The 21,789-nt window shown below is 38.6% G+C and overlaps 1 protein-coding gene across 1 annotated transcript in view; it reads left to right on the forward strand.

Moving 5' to 3' along the window:
- Nucleotides 1-21,789, forward strand: part of KLHL32 (kelch like family member 32) — a 127,573-nt gene that overhangs the window by 68,345 nt on the left and 37,439 nt on the right. The window contains exon 7 of the mRNA XM_018558810.1: nucleotides 6,578-6,793. Coding sequence (XP_018414312.1) covers nucleotides 6,578-6,793 — 216 coding nt within the window. The remainder of the gene's footprint in view (nucleotides 1-6,577; nucleotides 6,794-21,789) is intronic.

Genomic DNA, 21,789 nt, shown 5'->3' on the forward strand with positions numbered 1-21,789 from the left:
AGTTCAGCTATGTTGTCCTAGATTGTTCACTTCTCCTGCCTTCTCCAAACTCTTCACCCTTTAGTGAATAACCCTGCAAGTCTTTGAATGCATCTGATAAGGGACACTGTAAGCTTGTGCACAATAGTGCTTAATATAACCAGCTCTTGAAAGTTTTTAGAATCTGGGTTCTCTGTATAATGTTCTGCAAAGCAATGAACAGTAACAACCAACATACAATAAATACATTAAGTGATTTGTTGCAGTGCTTCTATTACTCATAAATTAAATGAAAGAGTGAGCACATTGTACATTGTATAAATTAGACACTAATATTTAAATTCATGTGCATGTCTTTCCAAGTGAAAAAGTAAGTGGAAACTAAGTATGAATGATAATTTATCAGTATGTTCAATTAGGAGTAAATACTTGTTCTATGTGCTATAGAAATAATGGGCCAGTTGCATGCATATTTGCTGTTTTACCTAAACTAATTAAGCATATGTTAAATTTACCTGGTTTAGTACATAATAAGACACATCATAGCTCCATGAGTCATCTTATTTTAATTTTAGCCTCAGTGTTAGAATAATATATTGAAAAGGATTGTACAATGTCTAGTTTAGTATAATACGAAGCTAGCTATGGGTCTGTCACTAACATATGCAATGTGATAATATGTTCATTTCTTAAACAGATCCCATTTCAAGCTTGTGGCTAAGTGACAACACAAAGTACATAAATGTGCAGATATTCTGAGGATCAAAATTAGCCCTCCTCTTTAGAGAAAACATATCAATGAAACAATACTTTGGCTGCTATGGTCTGCTGCACTCTGCACACAGATCTGCTTTAAAAAAATAAACCTTGTTTGAATTTCACATAAATACTAACAGGTCTATTCACAAAAGGGTGAAGAGTTTGGAGAAGGCGGAAGAAGTGAACAATCTAGGCCAAAATAGCTGATTTGAAAAAAGTGTCCAATTCAGCTCACTTTCCAGTTCAGCTATTTTATCCTAGATTGTTAACTTTTCCTGCCTTCTCCAAACTCTTCACCCTTTTGGGAAAAGCCCTAGTGTATTTAAATTGCATTTCCAAAAAAAAACACCTATTTGCTTGACACCCTCCCCCCATCTGGCAGTTTTACTAGTCTGAAGTCCAACAATAAATGTAAAATCATTCCCATATTTTAATGGTGGTGCTGCAATTTTTAGATTTCAAAAGCAGATAGGTTTGACTTTTGGGCATTATAGCTTTTAATACGTGGAGCTGTAAGGGTTGTCGGATAATCCATCTGGATTAGTACATAGAGGGGGTTCTAAAGAAATAGAGACATTTACATTTTTCCTGCACATCCCCTTTAAATTCCAATAACTGTGCCCTCAGCTTCACTTTTAAAGTATGTCAAACATAGGGTGTGGAATAGCACAGTGGATAGCTGCAGCTAACATATGATGTTTTATTTTACTATGTTTCATATTATTAGGCCATATGATCTCATGTGTTTAATGAATTAATTTGTTTAATAAGGCTAGTTATGTGCCAAGTATATCAGGCCATGTGACCTGGACTGTCCTGTGCATATAATTCAGTTTATCTCACAGTTCACATGTTGTCGCAGAGTATCACCTGTAAAAGGGTCCAGACCTTTCTGGGTAATTCCAAAATGTTTTAAGGCCAAAGGTACAATAAAAACATCTTTCCTAGGACCTTTTTTTAGGACATGCATGGCAGAGATAAAAAATAGGAAAAAGGTTTGTTCTGTCAGTGATTCATGGTGGTGGGATTTCATAATGTTTTTTACAGGTGTAGGTGAGTTTCTATTTTGTCACTGGACCCTTTAACTATTCACCACAGCACAGACAAATTAAATTTATTAGGACTAAACACCGCAATTGCCCATTAGTCTAAAACGTAGTAAGTAGGCTCTTGCTTCTCGCAACCCATTTCAAGGGCCAGTTTTGATGAGCAATGCCTTGTATTGATAGGTAAGATCTACTTGATTATTCTCTGCACAGTGTCATTATTGTATCTGGAGCATGGGATGCTGGTTGATGGCTATGGTCCACTGCCCACGAACATTTAGCTAAATCATTTAGTAAGACATCTTGCATTTAGGTTGGTTTTTAATTTAACCACATGTGTTACTGTTGAGAAAATAAACTATATTACTAGATTTGGGCCTTGGTAATCTCTCAAAACTATTGATTAATTATTGAGAAAGTGATGCCTACCTTTTTGACAGTCATGGTGCTGGATTTAGTTTTTTTGGTGCTGTTGTATTTGCACATATTTTTCAACACTACCCTATCTCTACGACTAAGCCCAGGATTGGTTGAAATGCATCAGAGGGGGCAGACCTTGTTAGGGAGTCATTGTTACTGATGTACTTCCAAGAAACTGATTCAGCGTGGAACAGAGTGCGGACGGATTTCTTCTCTTATTGCATGCCTTTTGGTTGCAACGAGGCTCCTGTCAAGGTCTTTCCCCTGCTAAAGCTGTGGAGGAGCTGTGCTTTACTTTTATGCTTTCGACTACCCTGCTATTGTTATGCCCCTCTTTGTCACCCTGAGCTGGTTCCTATTCCTACCACTATTTGTCCATCACCCCTGAACCCTGAGACAAATGAATTACATTCTTACCAGAGAAAAGACCATAATTGAAGCATCAGATGCGCCTTGTTAAAATTACTTTACCCACCAACAGTTTTGCTACATGAGTCATGGCCATCACCATTGACCTTCAATGCACTCCTCCTAATCATCAACGTATACCTTTTCTAAGTCTGCATTCCCATCACTATATTTTGCTGAGATTTGAAGAAAAGCCTTGAGACACCATAACCACCACTATTGTAATTGTATTTACAGCAGAAGCCTTGCAACTAGGCACAAGTGGAGATTAAGTTGAAGAGAAATGTATACATAGAGAAATAAGGATTGGAAGGGATAAAGTGGATAAACATTTAGTGGTACCTTGGCTTAAAGTGAAAATGTCAGATTTGTTATCTGTGACTGCAGAGACAAAATATCCAGTGAGTGGCAGGCATGAATCATCTTGCTGATACTCATTCTGCTACAAGTTTGAGAGCAGCATCAATTTCTTGCTGTTTTTTTCTGATATGCTTAGTGCTACCGTGTCTACTGCCTACACATTTTCATTGTTGGTGGAGATGTACCAGTAATATTCTTTCTCGGTCCTACTTCCACTGTCTTACTTTACTTCTTTCCAGATGAAATGACATTTTATTTGAAAAGCCAGGTTTCTAAAAATGACACAACAAATGTGCAAATCAGCTTACCGACCACATGCTCTTATTGGGGATAGATCCAGTGTGCATGTTCCACTCTCAGTGTGCGCTCCTCCACAGTCAATTTCGAAACCACAATTTAACACAGTTGATTAGCACAGCCCAAGTATAAAACAACATTTTTTATTATAAGCCTTCAAAAACAATGCAAGGCAGGTACAAAAAGCATTCCCCTCTGGATGATGCGTTGCAACCACAATCCATTGTGAGCAAGCTTTCAAAAATGACGATGAAATTACATTTAAAATCCTTTTTTTTTTTTTTTTTTTTACTTGCCAGCTTGGATGGAAGCATGTATGATTGAGAAACAGAGGCTTATCACAACCAGCAATGGCAGTGAAATACATTTTTGCACTGCAGTCTGAAATCCAAACTGTATATACAGGTGGAACTCGAAAAATTAGAATATCGTGCAAAAGTTCATTTATTTCACTAATGCAACTTAGCCGTCTACCAGGAGATTTTGGAGCACTTCATGCTTTCTTCCACAGACGAGCTCTATGGGGATGCGGACTTCATTTTCCAGCAGGACTTGGCACCTGCCCACACTGCCAAATATTTTCTGAGATTGTGGATCTGGGTTTTCATGAGCAGTAAGCCATAATCATCACAATTATGACAAATCACGGCTTGAACTATCTTGCTTTGCATTTAATGAGTCTATCTCATATATTAGTTTCGCCTTTTAAGTTGCATTAGTGAAATAAATGAACTTATGCACGATATTCTAATTTTTCGAGTTTCACCTGTATGTGTGCAATGCTTTACTTTTGTATGAGAAGATAGAAAAACACTATACTGTTTGCTGTGGTGGCAAACTGAGAGAGCAGATGCTGATATCTGCTTTACATGGGATATATTCCCAATCCCCTTCCATTTTGTGAACTAGTAAAGGGTTCGGAATGTGCTGTACATCCTTAGCAGGTCAGTTGTCTCAGAGGTTGGGAAATCCCCTGCACACTCACTAGAGTTTTTAGCAATGAGAGGAAAAAAAGGAGCCTGGTCACCAGGATAGAACATGCTGTTCCCCAAAACAGCAGTTGGGTAAGGGGTCTGAAGGAACCTATTACCAGTTCATTGAAAGAATCAGGAAAACCACCTGGAAGAAAGATGAGGCGAACTACAATGATGTAGGCCAAGGTTGATAACTGCTCATGTATAGAAATGGATATTGTTTTAAAATAAAAAGCTAAAAAAGTCCTCAATTTACTCTTTCCATGTATTCCCCTACAATGAAAAGCTTTTAAGCCGTTCACAAGTCTGAAAAACTAAAGAACATTGTGCTTGTAGCCTCCTTTTCTACTTCTACATGTTTACTGATGGTAGCATTCACTAAGAAAAGTCAGTCAGTAGTAAAAAAATGTCTGGCTCAGCTCTGGCATGCTTAGGAGATCTAGTCTCATTACAACCTAAGTTTTTTTTAATTATTCCACATGTTAAAGGCATGAGGACCCTGCAAAAAGTAATTAATTTTTCTCTGGTTTTTTTTCTTTAAATTGCATTCTTGTCATTTAGATGAAAATAGTGCTCAGCACAGTTATTTTAGCATATTTATCAAACATCCATTTGAATGATAATTACAATTAATGTTATTAAGTATTATGTTACAAGTGTGAAATGTGCAGCTGAAGTGTTGTAAATATTTTTTTTAATAATTAAGAATGTTTTGATGTTATGGAACCCTGATGATAGCCTATTGTAAACACAGAGCAGGGAAGCAGAGAATGCTGAAAAATAGCAGAGAATGCTGAGCGTGCAACAAGAGCAACCTGATTGTTTCTGCATCATTCATTTTGGGATACTATACAGAATTTCATATAATTATTGTTTGTACATTATCCCAGACTCTCTCATCAAGCATATGAATAGATAATAAATAATCAGCTTTATTTCTACAATGGCCTCTGAATGGAACCTGAAAAGTGAACCTGTGTTTACTTTAAGCTACTACACCAGCATGACAAGCAAACATCGAGAAGTGATGGCATACCTTGCCAAACAGTACAAGAACTCAGAAATCTGGTGGTTCTTTATTATGAAAATACCAACATCAGTATTCAACTTCAAGCCCACCCCCTGCCACATCCATCATAACAATGGGCATCTTTATTGACTAATAGTAAGACACAGGAGGCCGGAGGGGGTGGGCCCAAATGCAACATCGGAAACAAAACTTGATATTCTTGTAACAGCATTTCTGAAAATTCTGAAAAAAATTGTAGGTACTACGAAGTGTCTGTTTATCACAGCTACTGATAGTGTATTAGCTTTTAAATTGATGCAAATTCATACTAAGGCTTTGGTGTGAGTTCTTCTTTACTTTATTTGCTATTAGCTCTGTGTCCTATGGTCTGTATTTGTTTCCCAATTCTCTATAAAAAAGTTTTTTAGCATACAACCAACTATCAGATACTGTTTACTAGAAAATATTTATTTTAATACACTAAAATAGTGATTTACATATATTGCTATTCTTAATGGTTTATCTCCAATTATGATGCTGTTATTTTAACTTATATGAAAAGGTAGGTACAATACAATAGGTACAGTACTGTATTGTAACATTCTTTATTACCTAGTATTTTATATTTTCTTTATTTTCCTTGTTCTGAAACTAGTAAAAATAGCCCGTTAAAAATATTTGCTGACTGAAAAAAAAATTTGTAAAAAGAAATGTATTCTGTTGCTGCCTAAGAGCAACCCCGCCTCCTCTTACATCCTTGGCCAGCGACCTAAGAGCAGGCGGGGCCCGCCGATAGAAGAGGAGGCGGGGCCAGGGGACAGAGGAGGAGGCGGGGCCCAGTGACCGCAGAGGTGGGCAGTGCTGACAGGTAAGAGGTGTGCAGCCCATCTGAGACCCTTCAGAGCCCACTATAGAGATAACATTTTGCTATGGAGCCCTGTGATTTCTAGTTACGCCCCTGGATAAGCTGCAATATATTACATTTTTGTTACATTAAGCTGAACTGGCTAAGAGAATTGAACTGTAGTGCTTTTGCTGTAACATTTGGGAATGAATTACACCACAGTGCCTACAAGGGTCAGTTGAGGCTTATTTTAAAGATCATTCACTGCTTGTTAAGAAAATGTAAATACTTGAATGTCCATAGCATGGTCCCAGGTTCCTGTTCAGTATTTTCTACATCATTCTTCAATTATTTACTCATGCAATGTCAGTTTTACATAGTAATGAATACAGAAACTACAGAACATAATACCAGTAACATAATTACCCTTAAAATATCTGTTAAAGCTGAAATGTTTTCTTCTTTTTTTTTTACATCCCAGGAACTAAATAGCTTTAATTATTTGGACTTGTACAAACTGGCAGACCTTTTTAATCTAACCTTTCTGGAGGGAGCAGTGGTGGACTTTCTTGTAAAGCACTTGTCTGAACTTCTGAAGACTCATCCAGAAGAAGTTCTTGCACTACCTTTCCGTCTCCTTAGAGAAGTTCTGAAAAGCGACCAGTTAACATCACTTAGTGAAGAACAAATATGGCAGGTGAGTAACAATGTCAAAATACATATGTTTCCAGAAATGAATTGATACCTTAGATTCACTGGCTGTAAATAAGGTTTGTCTTCATTACAAGCATAGCCAGATAATCTTATCATTCTGCATCATGATGCTTTAAGTGGGATTTTGACTACCTTCCTTAAACCCTTTCACATGGGCACCTGTCAGTTCCAATCAGCAGCGAATTTGTGCACGGATCCACAGGCCCCAATGGAGGAAAAACATAACTTACCGGACCAATGTTAGGACTATTTACTGTATATAAATGGACATATGTGCGTTTACATCAGATTACCCCAATCTGTCATGATCGGGTCCGCCAAAACGGAACCCTGTTGCATTTCCTTTTCTGGACCTGGACCAGTGGGGGGTAATCTGATGTAAACAGACACATGTCCTTTTAGTTTCAGCTGCCCATAGAGTAACATTGTGCTTTCAGTCACATCCTGAACGGACCACCCGTCTGAAAAGGGCCTTAAGCACAAGCATTCCTGGAGCACGGGAATTATTGATGCTCCAAATAGTACTTTTATAAAGTAACACAGTGTATGTGGCATGCTAACTCTATGCAGTTATACAGGTCTGAAAGCATCTACCATGGTTTTGTTTGTTGCCATATGCTGTACATTGAAGGTACAATTGCATGTGGCTTGTTTTCGTGAATCATAGCTTAGTAAACCTTTAATATATACAGTAACATTGGCCAATTAGCAGTTTCTAAACATTTCTCTTTTTTTATGTATTCTTTCCCAAAACTTTGTTAAAAAAAGATTTTTTGAATGGATGCAAAGGTTGCTTTTTGTGACTAGAGCACTTCTGGTGTAGGTGGTGCGTAGTGGATGGGATAGGAATGTAGACAGAAAAGGTTTTATGCCTACAGGCTTTCATTCCATAAAGTATTGTAGACTACAAGGAAAAAAACACATAATTAGAAAAAGATAACGGCTCAGAAATGTGTGAACATGAAACACATATTTCCTGGCTTATTTATTAAAAAACAAGATCTGTTTGTAACTCATAAAAAGCCACCTGTTTAGAGCAGCTTGAACAAGTAAAGATCATTTGTGATTGGTTGCTAGGTGAATTTTCCACACTATTTTTTTAAATATATAACGTTTTTGGAGCCTTATAAGTGCAAATATTGTGAGGAGTGTGGTGACACACAATAACCAATCAGATTTAACCTTTCTTCACTTATAAGAGGTCAGTACATTGAAAATGATTTCTGAATATTTGCTATAAGTTACTACATGTGTTACATAGCTCGTTGCTTTATTAAATGTAATGTAGAGAGTGCCATTGTTGGGTACATCAAATGGATTTTTTTCCGTTTAAAGCACACTTTTATATAAACAGATATGCAAAAGAAAATAAATGTGGGGTAAATTTAACAAAAAATGGACTAAGGTAAAAATGGGTTGTAGCTTTACAAATGTTGATATGTGGTACCTGTGTCCAAATGAATATTTTAGTTTTATACCTTTTTTTTTTCAAGTTGTTGAGTGACAGTGGTGTATGCAGCATCCACTTATTAGTTATCATTACTGCCTCTCTAAAGATACTAATGTTGTTATACACATTCTCCAGTTTATTGCTGGAGGCTATACTTTTTATTCATGGTCACTGAGAATGAATTAACAATGACCATAAATATCAACCACTTTAGTGCTGTTTTTCAGCAGGCAATAAGGATTTATTTTGTTTTATCTTAGTAAATAAGTAATTCACCTTCAGAAAAAACCCAATAGCGCGGAATTAAATTTAGACCTGTAATATTGCCTGAAGAATAGCCAAGTTCACCATTTTTGCAAAGGTTATACTAGTAATGTAATATACCCTGTATGAATCTAATATGCATCAGAGGTGAAGGCTGGGGAGAACTGTGGATTAGCGTCACAGTGTTTTATATAAGCCATGTGTGATGGACAGGCTGGAGACAGAGCTACTGAATCTCATTATATTGCTGTATTGTTTGTTACTGACTACTCTCAGTGAAATGAAGTACTCATTGACGTTGACAAATTTCCATCCTATATGTCTTCAAAGAAAATCAGCCTAGTGAATGGTCCTCTAAGGAGATTTCCTTGATCTATGGTAAACTGTTTACATGTTATTAACTTTCTTGCATCCCAAAGCTCTCAATCCACCTTCCAGCATAAGTTTGTTGGTATTAGTTAGTAATTACACTATTGTCTTTTTTTATATTAGCACAGTAAAGATTATGTTTAGAACAGAAGGTATTTACATGTCTCATTCCATCACATATCCCCAAAATAAAAGGATTATTCCTCATCTTAGGACAGTGGGTGAAGCCATTCCAATCCTTCTTTTATGCCACATGAGCTGCATGCACATCCAGAACCGCTGGTGTATAGGGCAAATATAGCCTAATATTATAAAGCCATTTTTTTCCAAACTGCATACAGCTCTTTCAGGCTTTTTAGCGAGTGTATCGAAACCATGGGATCTATAGAATAGGACTTGGGACCCAACAAGACCGTATACCAATACAGGTTATGTTAAGAAGGGAGTTAAAGGAGAACTATCGGGTTTAGGCTTTTCCCCATAGTTCTCCTTAGGGTAACGGGAGGACACAAACTAGCATCCTCCCATCACCCTAGTGTACTGAGACGCGGCAGTATACCGCAAGCTGTATACCGCGAACTGCGGTAACTGAGACGCCGCAGCTGAAGCGGATCCCGACAATTGTGCCGGGATCCGCCCAGCTGCGTGACTGACAGCTGGCTCTGCCTATGTAGAGGCAGAGCCAGCTGTACCTGCCACCTCCCCCGTCCATTCCGCCAGTCAGCGCTGGAGGATCGGAGGGGGGAATCCAGCCTCTCCCCTGTCACGGCAGAGAGCCGTAACAGGATCGAGAGGTAATCTCAGAAATGTCTCAAACTGATGTCCAACTGATGCCATCAACACAAGCCCAAAGTGTGTTAACACAGGCCCATAAGATAATTTAAATCAAAAGCATCTATAGCAAAAAATAAAAATGGGTCTTTAAGTGCACCAACACTTTAAATAATCCTGTTTTTGAAATATATACAGGTGAAACTCGAATAATTAGAATATCGTGCAAAGTTCATTTATTTCACTAATGCAACTTAAAAGGTGAAACTAATATATGAGATAGACTCATTACATGCAAAGCAAGATAATTCAAGCCGTGATTTGTCATAATTGTCATGATTATGGCTTACAGCTCATGAAAACCCCAAATCCACAACCTCAAAAAAGTAGATTATTACAGGCAATCAATAAAACAAGGATTGTACATAGAACAATATCGGACCTCTGAAAAGTACAAGCATGCATATGTACTCAGTACTTGGTTTGGGCCCCTTTTGCAGCACTTACTGCAATTTCTTTTGCATGATATTCTAATTATTCGAGTTTCACATATATATGCTGTACTGGATCTGTGCACCTTGTTTACAAATTGTGTAAACTTGTCCTCATTGCTATGTCTTAACCACCCACCAAGACCACAGCTTGCCAACCCCCACTCTGTAGTCTTATAACGACACCATCACCAATGTCAAACTGGAAATATGCTATACTTGTTACCTGAAAAAAAGACTGCAAATACTCACTTCTCTTGCTGAGCACAACTCTGTTGCTAAGGAATCATTCACAGATGTCTGCAGGGAGACTGATACTGTGTCTCATCAGTGCAGGGAGAGTGTAGATCTTCTGTGTCTCAGCAGTGCTCACTGATTCTTCCTGCTGACATTCACATCACTTCTGTGCCCTGTAGTGATATTAAGGTTGGCAGAGGGAACAATTGTGAACTCAAGGGGAGACACAGGAGATAAACACTCCCAGAAGTGTTGGCGTCCCAGCAGACTTTGGGGGACAATTCCATAGCAACCGAGCGGTGTTCCGCAGTGCAGGCAGCAGGAGAGGTGAATAATTACAATCTTCTTTTAATGCAGCAGGTTTATTCTCAGCTGGATAGTGGTGGTGACAGGGTTGCTTTAGGAATAATTTCAGTTTAAAAATACTATAATTGTAGCAGCATAAACATACTAATGTCATTGTTTACATATCACTATTACTTTATTATAGATATATACTTCATTACTTCATTACTACTACTTCATTACTACTGTATACAGTTTCCTCCCTCTAATAGTTTCTCTCTGTGTTCTGAAAATATATGTGCACATTACTGCTACTTTTACTCTCTCTCTCTTTGTTTCTCTCTATGTTTGATTGAGCACATACCTGACAGTTACTGAAACAACATATTATGTGGATTGAACAAGTCAGTGTAACATGGCCTGTGTAACACCACACATGGAAAATTTAGCAGGACCTTCGTAAAATTGAGTATATACAATACAAATAATAGCTATTTTGTAGTGCTGTTAATGATTAAAATTCTCAAGTTCGATTAATCGAAATTCTTTTAATCGATTAATTTCGATTAATTATAATGCACATACAGAAATCTTGTCTAAGCAACAATGGTAATGGGGACAGGGCCACACACAGAAATGTAAAAAAACTTGGCGCATTTTTCATTGTGTCAGGTTTTGTTACCCACCCCTTATGCGTCTGCTTCAAACTAGCCCCTTCCACCCCCCAAAGGTTACCACTCCCTTATCAGCAACATAAACAAATAGAATGTTTAAAAAATTCTCAGGAACAGGCACTGTAACTTGTACTGTAATACCACATTTCATCATTCTATTGTTCCAGGTAATTGTTTTCACATTTGCCACATTCTACAGTTATATTTCAAACATCTTTTTGCCACAAACAAACATGGCGGCTTCACTCTCCCTGCGTACACGTTCCCCATCACGTGACTCTCAAACCTCGGAGTTGGAAAGAGCTGCTCCTCCAGGATTCCAAATGCTTTTGTTTTCCTCTCAACATGACATGACGTGACATGAGGCACAACCTTCTCTGTTCGCGTTCCCGTTACCATGGATACTAACAGAAGTCGGTCTGTCACCCGTACATAGACTTCCTGTTTTTGTGACCTTAACCTTGCATGTGGAATGGAGGAATTCCTGACCGTCATGTCTCTGGTTACCGATGCCTTTGTGTCGCAGATAGCAGGTAAGAGTGATCTGCCTCCTTCCCCTCTAAGGATCATGTGTGTAGCTGGTCATAGGGAGTCCGGTCCGGTAACGAAGGGAAGGGGGGAGAAGTACGGTGACGTCACGGACATCGACGTCACCGGACTCGTCCCCCCTTCCCTTCGTTAGCCAACGGAGCCACTTGGGGAAGGGGGGAGGAGTCCGGTGACGTCGATGTCCGTGACGTCACTGGATCTCCGAGGGAACTCCCGGAAGACCCGGAAGCCGGCGGAGAGGTGAGTACCGATCAAAAACATTTTAATCGATCAAAAAAATGAACGGTTAATCGAGGAATTAATCGTTAATTTCCGCAGCCCTACTATTTTGACAATCCATTATAGGTTTACTTGAAAAATCTCTTCATGTTGTGAGCACTGCCTATCTGCTGGCCGTCTCTTTCAACAGCTTCCTGGATTCATTGCATACTTTGCCGGTTCTTCTCTGCTCTTTCCTTTGGTTTACTTTCAATTTCTAAGGACTACATATCCCATGGTACCTTGCTGCCTGCAAGAAGTGATGTGGGTCCTAAAACTCCTCCTCTTCAACATCCCTGGAGTTCAGAAGAAATGCTCTGTGAATTAGGTGACACAGGAGTGAATATACATAGGGCATAGTAAATATGTGTCACTGCATTAAAGGAAGTAAATGTGTGGGATTATTAAAAAAGCAAGGCTGCAAACTTTAAGATCGTTCAGATTTATAGGAGGAGGCTAGAAATAATTGAAATTCAATGTGGAAATGAATATATATGATTTTAAATTTTGACCATAGATGCACTTAAGCTGTAGCTTTCTTTTATAGGCATATGTGATGGGTAGTTGCATTAGTTGCATGACTAGCTTAACTATAGGTGAACATTAGTCACTTCCAAAGCCCAAGTCTATTTTATCAGGATCGAATATTGACACAACATTCTATTTACAAACTTCAGATCTGGATTATCCCATTCATACTGCAATAAAATCCAGGTAATTGTTTTCACATTTGCCACATTCTACAGTTATATTTCAAACATCTTTTTGCCACAAACAAACATGGCGGCTTCACTCTCCCTGCGTACACGTTCCCCATCACGTGACTCTCAAACCTCGGAGTTGGAAAGAGCTGCTCCTCCAGGATTCCAAATGCTTTTGTTTTCCTCTCAACATGACATGACGTGACATGAGGCACAACCTTCTCTGTTCGCGTTCCCGTTACCATGGATACTAAGAGAAGTCGGTCTGTCACCCGTACATAGACTTCCTGTTTTTGTGACCTTAACCTTGCATGTGGAATGGAGGAATTCCTGACCGTCATGTCTCTGGTTACCGATGCCTTTGTGTCGCAGATAGCAGGTAAGAGTGATCTGCCTCCTTCCCCTCTAAGGATCATGTGTGTAGCTGGTCATAGGGAGTCCGGTCCGGTAACGAAGGGAAGGGGGGAGAAGTACGGTGACGTCACGGACATCGACGTCACCGGACTCGTCCCCCCTTCCCTTCGTTAGCCAACGGAGCCACTTGGGGAAGGGGGGAGGAGTCCGGTGACGTCGATGTCCGTGACGTCACTGGATCTCCGAGGGAACTCCCGGAAGACCCGGAAGCCGGCGGAGAGGTGAGTACCGATCAAAAACATTTTAATCGATCAAAAAAATGAACGGTTAATCGAGGAATTAATCGTTAATTTCCGCAGCCCTACTATTTTGACAATCCATTATAGGTTTACTTGAAAAATCTCTTCATGTTGTGAGCACTGCCTATCTGCTGGCCGTCTCTTTCAACAGCTTCCTGGATTCATTGCATACTTTGCCGGTTCTTCTCTGCTCTTTCCTTTGGTTTACTTTCAATTTCTAAGGACTACATATCCCATGGTACCTTGCTGCCTGCAAGAAGTGATGTGGGTCCTAAAACTCCTCCTCTTCAACATCCCTGGAGTTCAGAAGAAATGCTCTGTGAATTAGGTGACACAGGAGTGAATATACATAGGGCATAGTAAATATGTGTCACTGCATTAAAGGAAGTAAATGTGTGGGATTATTAAAAAAGCAAGGCTGCAAACTTTAAGATCGTTCAGATTTATAGGAGGAGGCTAGAAATAATTGAAATTCAATGTGGAAATGAATATATATGATTTTAAATTTTGACCATAGATGCACTTAAGCTGTAGCTTTCTTTTATAGGCATATGTGATGGGTAGTTGCATTAGTTGCATGACTAGCTTAACTATAGGTGAACATTAGTCACTTCCAAAGCCCAAGTCTATTTTATCAGGATCGAATATTGACACAACATTCTATTTACAAACTTCAGATCTGGATTATCCCATTCATACTGCAATAAAACCATGGCAATATTAAACATATTTAGTAATCACCTTGGTCATTATAGTTTCATGATGTGGCCATCGGATTCATTCAGCTGAGCAGGTTAATGGTGGATGGGTCATTTTTAGGTAAATCAGTGATTTTGGAAAATAAGAATTACAAAAACATACTGGGGTAAGGACCAGTGTTAATCAAAAACTATATCAGGAAAGATGTGTTTTAACTGAAAACAGACCTTCAGACCTTCACCCGAAACCAAAAAACAAATGTGGTTGCACCTCTGCATGTGGCATTGAAAGCACATTGCATTTATATAATAAATATTGTTTAGGAAAACATAACCTTGCCTTTATTTAATTTCCTGGTTTTCTGAGGCACTGGTTGTGACAGAGCAGCAGGTCTGATCCCACTGTACTCTCAGCAATGCGTGATGATATGCAGATGCGATCCTACTGTGCCGTCATCAAGCTGTGCCGATACAACTCTCAGCTTCACCCTTTCCAGCTCGCAGGGCAACAATCTGAGGCTGGCAGACTGAGAGCGATCGTCACTGGGGTTGGTTAACGTTGCATATAACTCTTTACACAGAATAATAGCTGCCATCACATGTTTTAACGGAAACACATACCATTTCCAGCAAATTATGTGACAATTCAAAGCTTAATCAGTACCTGTGATGCACACTGTCCCTTCAGACAGGAATATAGCAGGTTTTACAATATGGTAGTGCTCTTTGCAGAGAAAAGGATACTTGGTAGAGAAAAGCTTAACGATTTTAAAAGATCGTTTTAATAAAAGATACAGTGCAGAAAAAAATGCAGAAAAAGATGTTACACAAAAGAGAGACAAATTAAAGTTCAGTCAGTAAAACAGAAGATGGATCTGGCATTGGCTTTCTCAGGGTAAGGCTTAGCAAAAGTTCTGTTATTGATGTTAACGACGGCTTCTTCTTGATAGTACACGAAAGCCTCTAGCTGCCTTGTTCAGCAGCTGTTTGTGGGCCCACTAGGAGGTGTCACTGTGCCATCCCCCCACCCAATCAGCAAGGCTCAGGGGGGTGAAGCAGGAGGCTGCAGTGTTTTATGGTCTCTTCATCAGGCCCTCCTAAACAGTCAGTTTCATAACAATAGCCATATTTAATATAACCACATGGTACCACTTGATAAACAATAGATTGTGTGTTCATGCATGAGATCTGGTGCTGTCATCATCAGTGGGCCATCACAGAAAATGCAGAAGATGAAACTAGCCACTGATGTTGCCTAGTTTTTAAATGATGGCATAGGTTTACTTCCAGGTGTGGAATGGACAATTGGGATGTGGGAAGACTGAAAGAAATGAGGCAAGTTAAAAAATCTTATATGTATATAGTTTCTACCACATCAGATTTAGGTACTTACACTGCTGGCATTGAAAAAATAATCATGTATTAATGATTATAGAGCTGAAAATAATGTGTGCCATTTATAGTTCTATGTATTCTAATTAGAATATTTGGGGTCAGCTGTGAGATAAACTAGAAAAAAAAATCAACTCTGTAAGTTTTCTACTTATCACATTCATTTTTGTAGGGAATGTTCAGAATATGTTATAACTTGGTAGCTATAAATATACAGTATATTTGGAATGCTGTGTTTGGTAGAAAACAACTGTGGAGGGAAAGTTGTACCTTTATCACTGGATGTAATGAAACACATCTAGCTAGAATATATACAGTACAACTCATACTACATTTGTTGCCTTGCCACATACTACCGATTTATAGTAGAAAAAGAGATGAGCTTTAGCGAATAGCTAGTTGCTACTCTAACCTCCATCATGGATTGTTGCATCTGAACAAAGCACAGCGCTCTTTGAACTTTTTCATTTTAACATAAAATAAATATGTACACTGACCTGCATAAAAATGTAATAATAATTATTTGTCTCTAGTGGCACTAACTAAACTGTCTATTTTGTACCTGATCAGATTTAGAAAAAAAAAATGTTCCCAGTTCCCTTTCCAACTAAGTTTCAGATGATGTCAAGCCCCGCTGGTAAAAACAAATGTTAATGCCAGTAATTCCAGTTCATGTATGTACCTGACCTTTATTTGTATATCTTTAAAGTGTGACAGTTGTCTAGCCTACAGGTGTTCTCCATAAGAAGTATGCTGAACAGGGTTTGAAGAGAATCAAAATAAGATGGGGCATGAGCGCAAAGAATAGAAAAGGAGCAGATGTATGAATGTTCATGGGATTGATATTACGAAGCCTGACATTTTCTTAATCAGCCCCTGCAGTGTGTTCTAGTATCCAGCCAGCTTTGCGCTGCTAAAGTATGTTGGGAATGGAGTTTTGCAATCAGAGCCTAGTAGTCAGGATATTAAAGTTTGGCTGGTTAGGGCATGGATGAGGCCTCCCGCAGAACTGATGAAACAGTCACATACTGGTTTAAGTGACCATGGTGTCTTTAAGCCATAAGACTCTTTTAACCTGTCTAAAAGACATGGGCTTCCTGTTAGCTTTGCCTTGTTTTATGTATTTTTGTTGTTTTTGTTGTTTTTACTATCCTAACTTAAAATGTGTTGTCTATCTAATTTATTTTTTAATAGATATATTATGGATAAGAGTACACAATAGATAGTGCAAGCAAACAAAGTGTTGATTCTTAGTGATACACATTTAGCTTGGTACAGTCTATCAGAACAAACATTGGTGTAACAAAGCGTCTCTTTTGACAGAGTGCAAAGTAAGGATACAAATGCAGTTAGGGTAAAAGTATGGTATGGTATGATCAGGTATAACACCCTTTTCAACATTTAAAAATAATACACCATGTAATACATTTGTCAAAAAACAATATATGTATTACCAAGTCTTATCAGTCCTGAATAATTTATTTTGACTTATGTGACTGGTATATGAGACCATGCCTCCCAGATATCATGAAGTTGATCAGAACAGCTGTTTTGTAACAGCTTGCTGTTCGCACGTTGTATATAAAGGAACGGACTGCACGCTTTTGACAGTGAGTTGCCGTAAATAAACAAAGTTTTTTCCCCTGCTTGTGCATGCCCCCTAGCATGAGCAGGACACTGTAAACATTTTAAACAGCCGACACTGGCTATTGCATGCAAGTATTCGAGCAGTGGCTACTTTACAACAAACACAGGAACCACAAGGAACAAAAGTAGCCACCCTGCAGAAGGAAGGACAGTGTCAGTACGAAGTCAGAGATGATTTGAGGATCTGCAGCTGAGTGATACCCAAATAAAATACATTTTTGGTAATCGTTAAGCTGGCCAAAATTCCCACAGTAGGTGCTTCTGTCGGCACCCTTTCGGCCAGCATCCCTCGATCAGTTGATCAAAGGAGCCAGTCGGAAAATCTTCAGTTTAACAAAGTGGGCAGCCAATGAGCTGATGGCTCTGTTCGGGTATTCTGACAGCAGCCGGTGGCCGCTGTCAGAATACAATGAAGACTGCGTGAGATTCCTTGATCAATGCTCCTAAGCGTTGATGGAAGATTCTTTGATATTTCTTCGTTCAGCTGCCCAGGTTGAATGAAGAAAATATTACAATGTATGGCCAGCTTTAGGGTACTTGAATGCATTTTGAAGATTTAACTATTTGAGTTTAGTGTCACTTTGATGTTTCCCATTTGTGCTCCCTACATCCTGCTTAAAATCTACTTGTGCCACATCTGATATTTTTTTTAGCTCTAGTTCTATTATAAAAATTGAAAGAAAAAAAAAAATTTAAAAAACAGAATTGTAGAGGAGAAAAGGGATAGATAGCACAAAAAAGTAGAGGGTGAAAGAAATATACCAAACCATTAATGACTTGAAGCCACTCCTAAATAATATTTTTCCCTCACTGGGTAAGCACTAAAACACAGACTGGTGTCCGCAGAGGCTCTATAGGCTACACAGCCCTGGTTCACACCTAGGCGTATTGCATATGTGCGTCTGTCGCACGTTTTTTTAGCGCGTTTCCGAGGGCTACTTGGCTGTATCCCAATGGAAATGCACAACAAAAACGGCCCAAAGTAGTACATGTACCTTTTCAGGCGTGAGCCGTTTTGTAGCGCGTTAGGGACGGGCTGAAATACGCCAAGGTGTGAACCAGACCCATTGAATACAATGGGATTTAGATGTTTGAGCGTTTTGTAGAGCGTTCGTCGAGCGTAGAACGCGCTACAAAACGTTCAGGTGTGAACGAGGGCTAAGTGCAAAAGCGCTGCATGCAGCTCCTGGGATGCAAATTAGGGACCAAAGATATATGATATATATTTATATATGTTCCAGTAGTTGTGCCGGTCAGGGTTTGTAAATGGGTAATAAGAGTAGTTTGCAACCCTTCCCCAGTGTTAGCTAGAGATGACAGAACATAAACATATTCCTTCTCATAGTAGGAACTCAATTGATGCATGTGCTCCATTGTTGAATGTTATATTAGTACTCTAATGTCAGAACTCTTCTCTTGGCTCGATCTAATGAAAACAGCAATTTTCTATCTGACCGTCCATCCATTCATTGGATAGATGTTGAAAAACATTGTTATGGGACTTTTCCCCTATGATTGTTTTAATATATTAAAAGATATTTCAAGGATTTTTTATGAACATTAAAAAGCATTATTCAATTATGCATTACTGCATGTCTATCAGGGAACTCCATATAATTACTTTAGGGTTGTATACCTCTGGATTAGAGGGATTACAATTTGCTTTATATTTCAAATATGTGAAAATTCCTGACAAAGGTTTTTTTTTTTTTTTTAAACTTTAAATAACTTTAAATTGCTGACTCATATTATCACCTACCCAAGTCTCCTGTTGGAGGAAATAGATGTTGCCTTTACATGCCACATATCACATACATGGTAAACCTAATTTGTTATCCAGGGTATTGAAAAATCTTTATCTCCGTCACCAATTCATACAGAGATTAGTGGGTTTGTTTCTCATTTTGTACTATGTAAATGCATTTTAAATATTGTTTTTAAACTCATTTGATATGTGGAGAGAAGCTGAGACAATACTATTGATCAATATTTGTTTGTGATATGTCACTTTACCCAAGATTTGCCATTCTGCCCAGGTACTCTCCGCATACAATACATGGCATGACAAACTGCTTTGTTAATCAAACAACAATAACAGACTAGGTTACATACTACAAATCCATACTCATTTTGCAATTTTCAAAAGCAAATTTGTTAAAATTAGGCGACACGTCCACTTGAATCTCCAGCGTATAACTATACCTGGGATTTTCTGAGTCTGTTGTGTCAAAACTCATAACATGTCAGAGATTTTTCTAGAGGTCCTCATACAGGGAGGGCATGGGGGAGCCATGATTTTAAGAGTAATTTCACATTGTAAATGAAAAAAGAGAGGCACGACTGTTCATTTGCACCAATCATGTTTTTCTTTCATCTGCTCTGATTAGGCTTGGTGCGGTTTCATCAAACTACTCTATCAATGAGCTGTCACTCGAGCCTTCTGTTGATTGAAAACAATCAGTGCTCTGATGGCACAATTATTCTGACCCTTTAACTAGAGGCTGCTGTGATAATGAAAGGTTGATTATGATAGTTTGTGCCTCTTTCAGTTTGCCAAGAAGGTTAATTTGGGCATCAGACGGATGTTTAATGGGCGCTCGCTGCCTACACTGAGGTAAATGAGAACGTGCAGTCTTCTATATTGCATGGATATAGTTTGCCTGCCAATCACTGTCATTTAGACTTTGTGCTGTACACTCTGGAAATCACATTTTATTTTATTTTTCTTCCACTGGATTTAATTTATTCACTGCCCTGAGGAAGTTCTATCACTCAGTGACCTTCACAGCAGCTTTTCTAATTCCTTTTTTGTATTCTTTTTTTTTTTTTGTAGCTTCTGCAAGAATCTGAAAAACATAGCAGGAGACAATTACGTTTCATTTCCTCTCACATAGATTAAAAAAACAGTATTATATGGGGTCACTTATTAGTCCTCTGATTTTGTGTATTTTCTCTGTGTCATTGTATAAGATACATACTTTAGGAGCTATCGTAATTAATGTTTACCCTCTATTTAGATGCAAATTGATATTTTGCAGTTAGCAATGCTATAATAGTTTTCATATAATGCAAAGGAGCTTTGGGGTAGCAATATATTGTGAAAAACAACAGCGTAGGACTTTCACTGCTTATTATCAGCTTGTAAGAATCTGTCAGATGTTATAGACTTCAGCACTGTTTTGTAAGCTTTATCAGTTTTTCTATTGAAAGTACTTCTCAACACTCTGCCTATCAGTACTTTTGTACCTGAGATAGACTATTCCATGGATGTAGAATCACTAGGTTGGGATCAACACGTGTGCTGGCCACCTTATCGAAAGGCACAATGTAACGTTTGAATCAATTACATAGATAATAAGTATCATATGCTACTGTAGTTAGGTACAGGTAAATAGCCCATTTCCTGTGTTTCCTACTTGGACACCCATCCAGGGATTGGGAACCTAGCTTGAAACAGAGGTTACATTTATACTTAGAGATGTAATCAGGCAACCCGGGAAGTCATCTTCCACAATTCACTATGACTCTAAAATTGTCCCCTGGCTGGGACTCCTTCACTTCTCACATGGAGGCAGAGGTACTAGTGTATTTACTCAGAAGCCCTGTAAAAGATAAAAGTTAAATGTTGAATAATAAGGTAAAAGGAAGGAGGTGCAGCAGAAAAAAAAGCAGATTCTTCTTCTCCGGCATTCAGATAGAGTCCTATCCACTGGCTGAAGGCCCCCAAAGTTGACAGATGAGCCACATCCAGGCCCACCAGGTGAGATTAGTTGTACTGTGTTGCCATTCCATTAGAAATCTTGCATGTCTGTCAAAATAGATGGCTGTAAGTTTGCCATTAAGAAACATGTTGTGGAGCCCTTTTTTATTTTACTTTCTAGAAGTGGGAGTGAAGTGCATTTTCATGTTCTGACAGTTTGGTTGCACTGAAGATAAGGCATTATCACATCAGATAGTGTAAATGCTCGTTTAGCGATGTTGGTAGGTGTCTTGTGTCGAAAGGCCTCCCAGGGTTTTTCCCTGAAGGTTAAATGTTCGTTTAGGGATGCTGGTAGGTGTCTTGTGTAGAAAGGCCTCCCAGGGTTTTTCCCTGAAGGTTGTAATAAACTATACTGTTGAAAAAGTAATATTTTAATCCACAGCCTTTAAATGTTAGGACAGAACAACTAAATTTCGAGAATGGTGCCAAGGACTGCACGTGAGAGCAGTTAGGGAAGTGGACATATTTAGATATCCTTGCTGGTGTACCAGTAAAGTAATAGTTCTCTAGTTTCAGAGTGTTTAATTAGCTCCTAGATTATCTTCAGTAAGGGGTGATATTAACTGTCCCTCCCATTTAAGTACATATGCTAGTTTAGTATTTGACATAGATAATAAAACAGAGGAGTAGAGGGAAGAAATCAGCCCTGGAGCATTGGAATCATTGTAGTATCTTTGCTTGAAATGTGTTAATATGAGTGGGGTGGGAGTGATTCTATATAAAGTAGTAGATTAATTGTAAGCTAGTATTCATTGAAAATGAATTGTAAGTGTTCATTGG

The sequence above is a fragment of the Nanorana parkeri genome, unplaced genomic scaffold (genome assembly GCF_000935625.1).
Source record: "Nanorana parkeri isolate BGI_ZX_2015 unplaced genomic scaffold, ASM93562v1 scaffold360, whole genome shotgun sequence".
Taxonomy (NCBI): Eukaryota; Metazoa; Chordata; class Amphibia; order Anura; family Dicroglossidae; genus Nanorana; species Nanorana parkeri.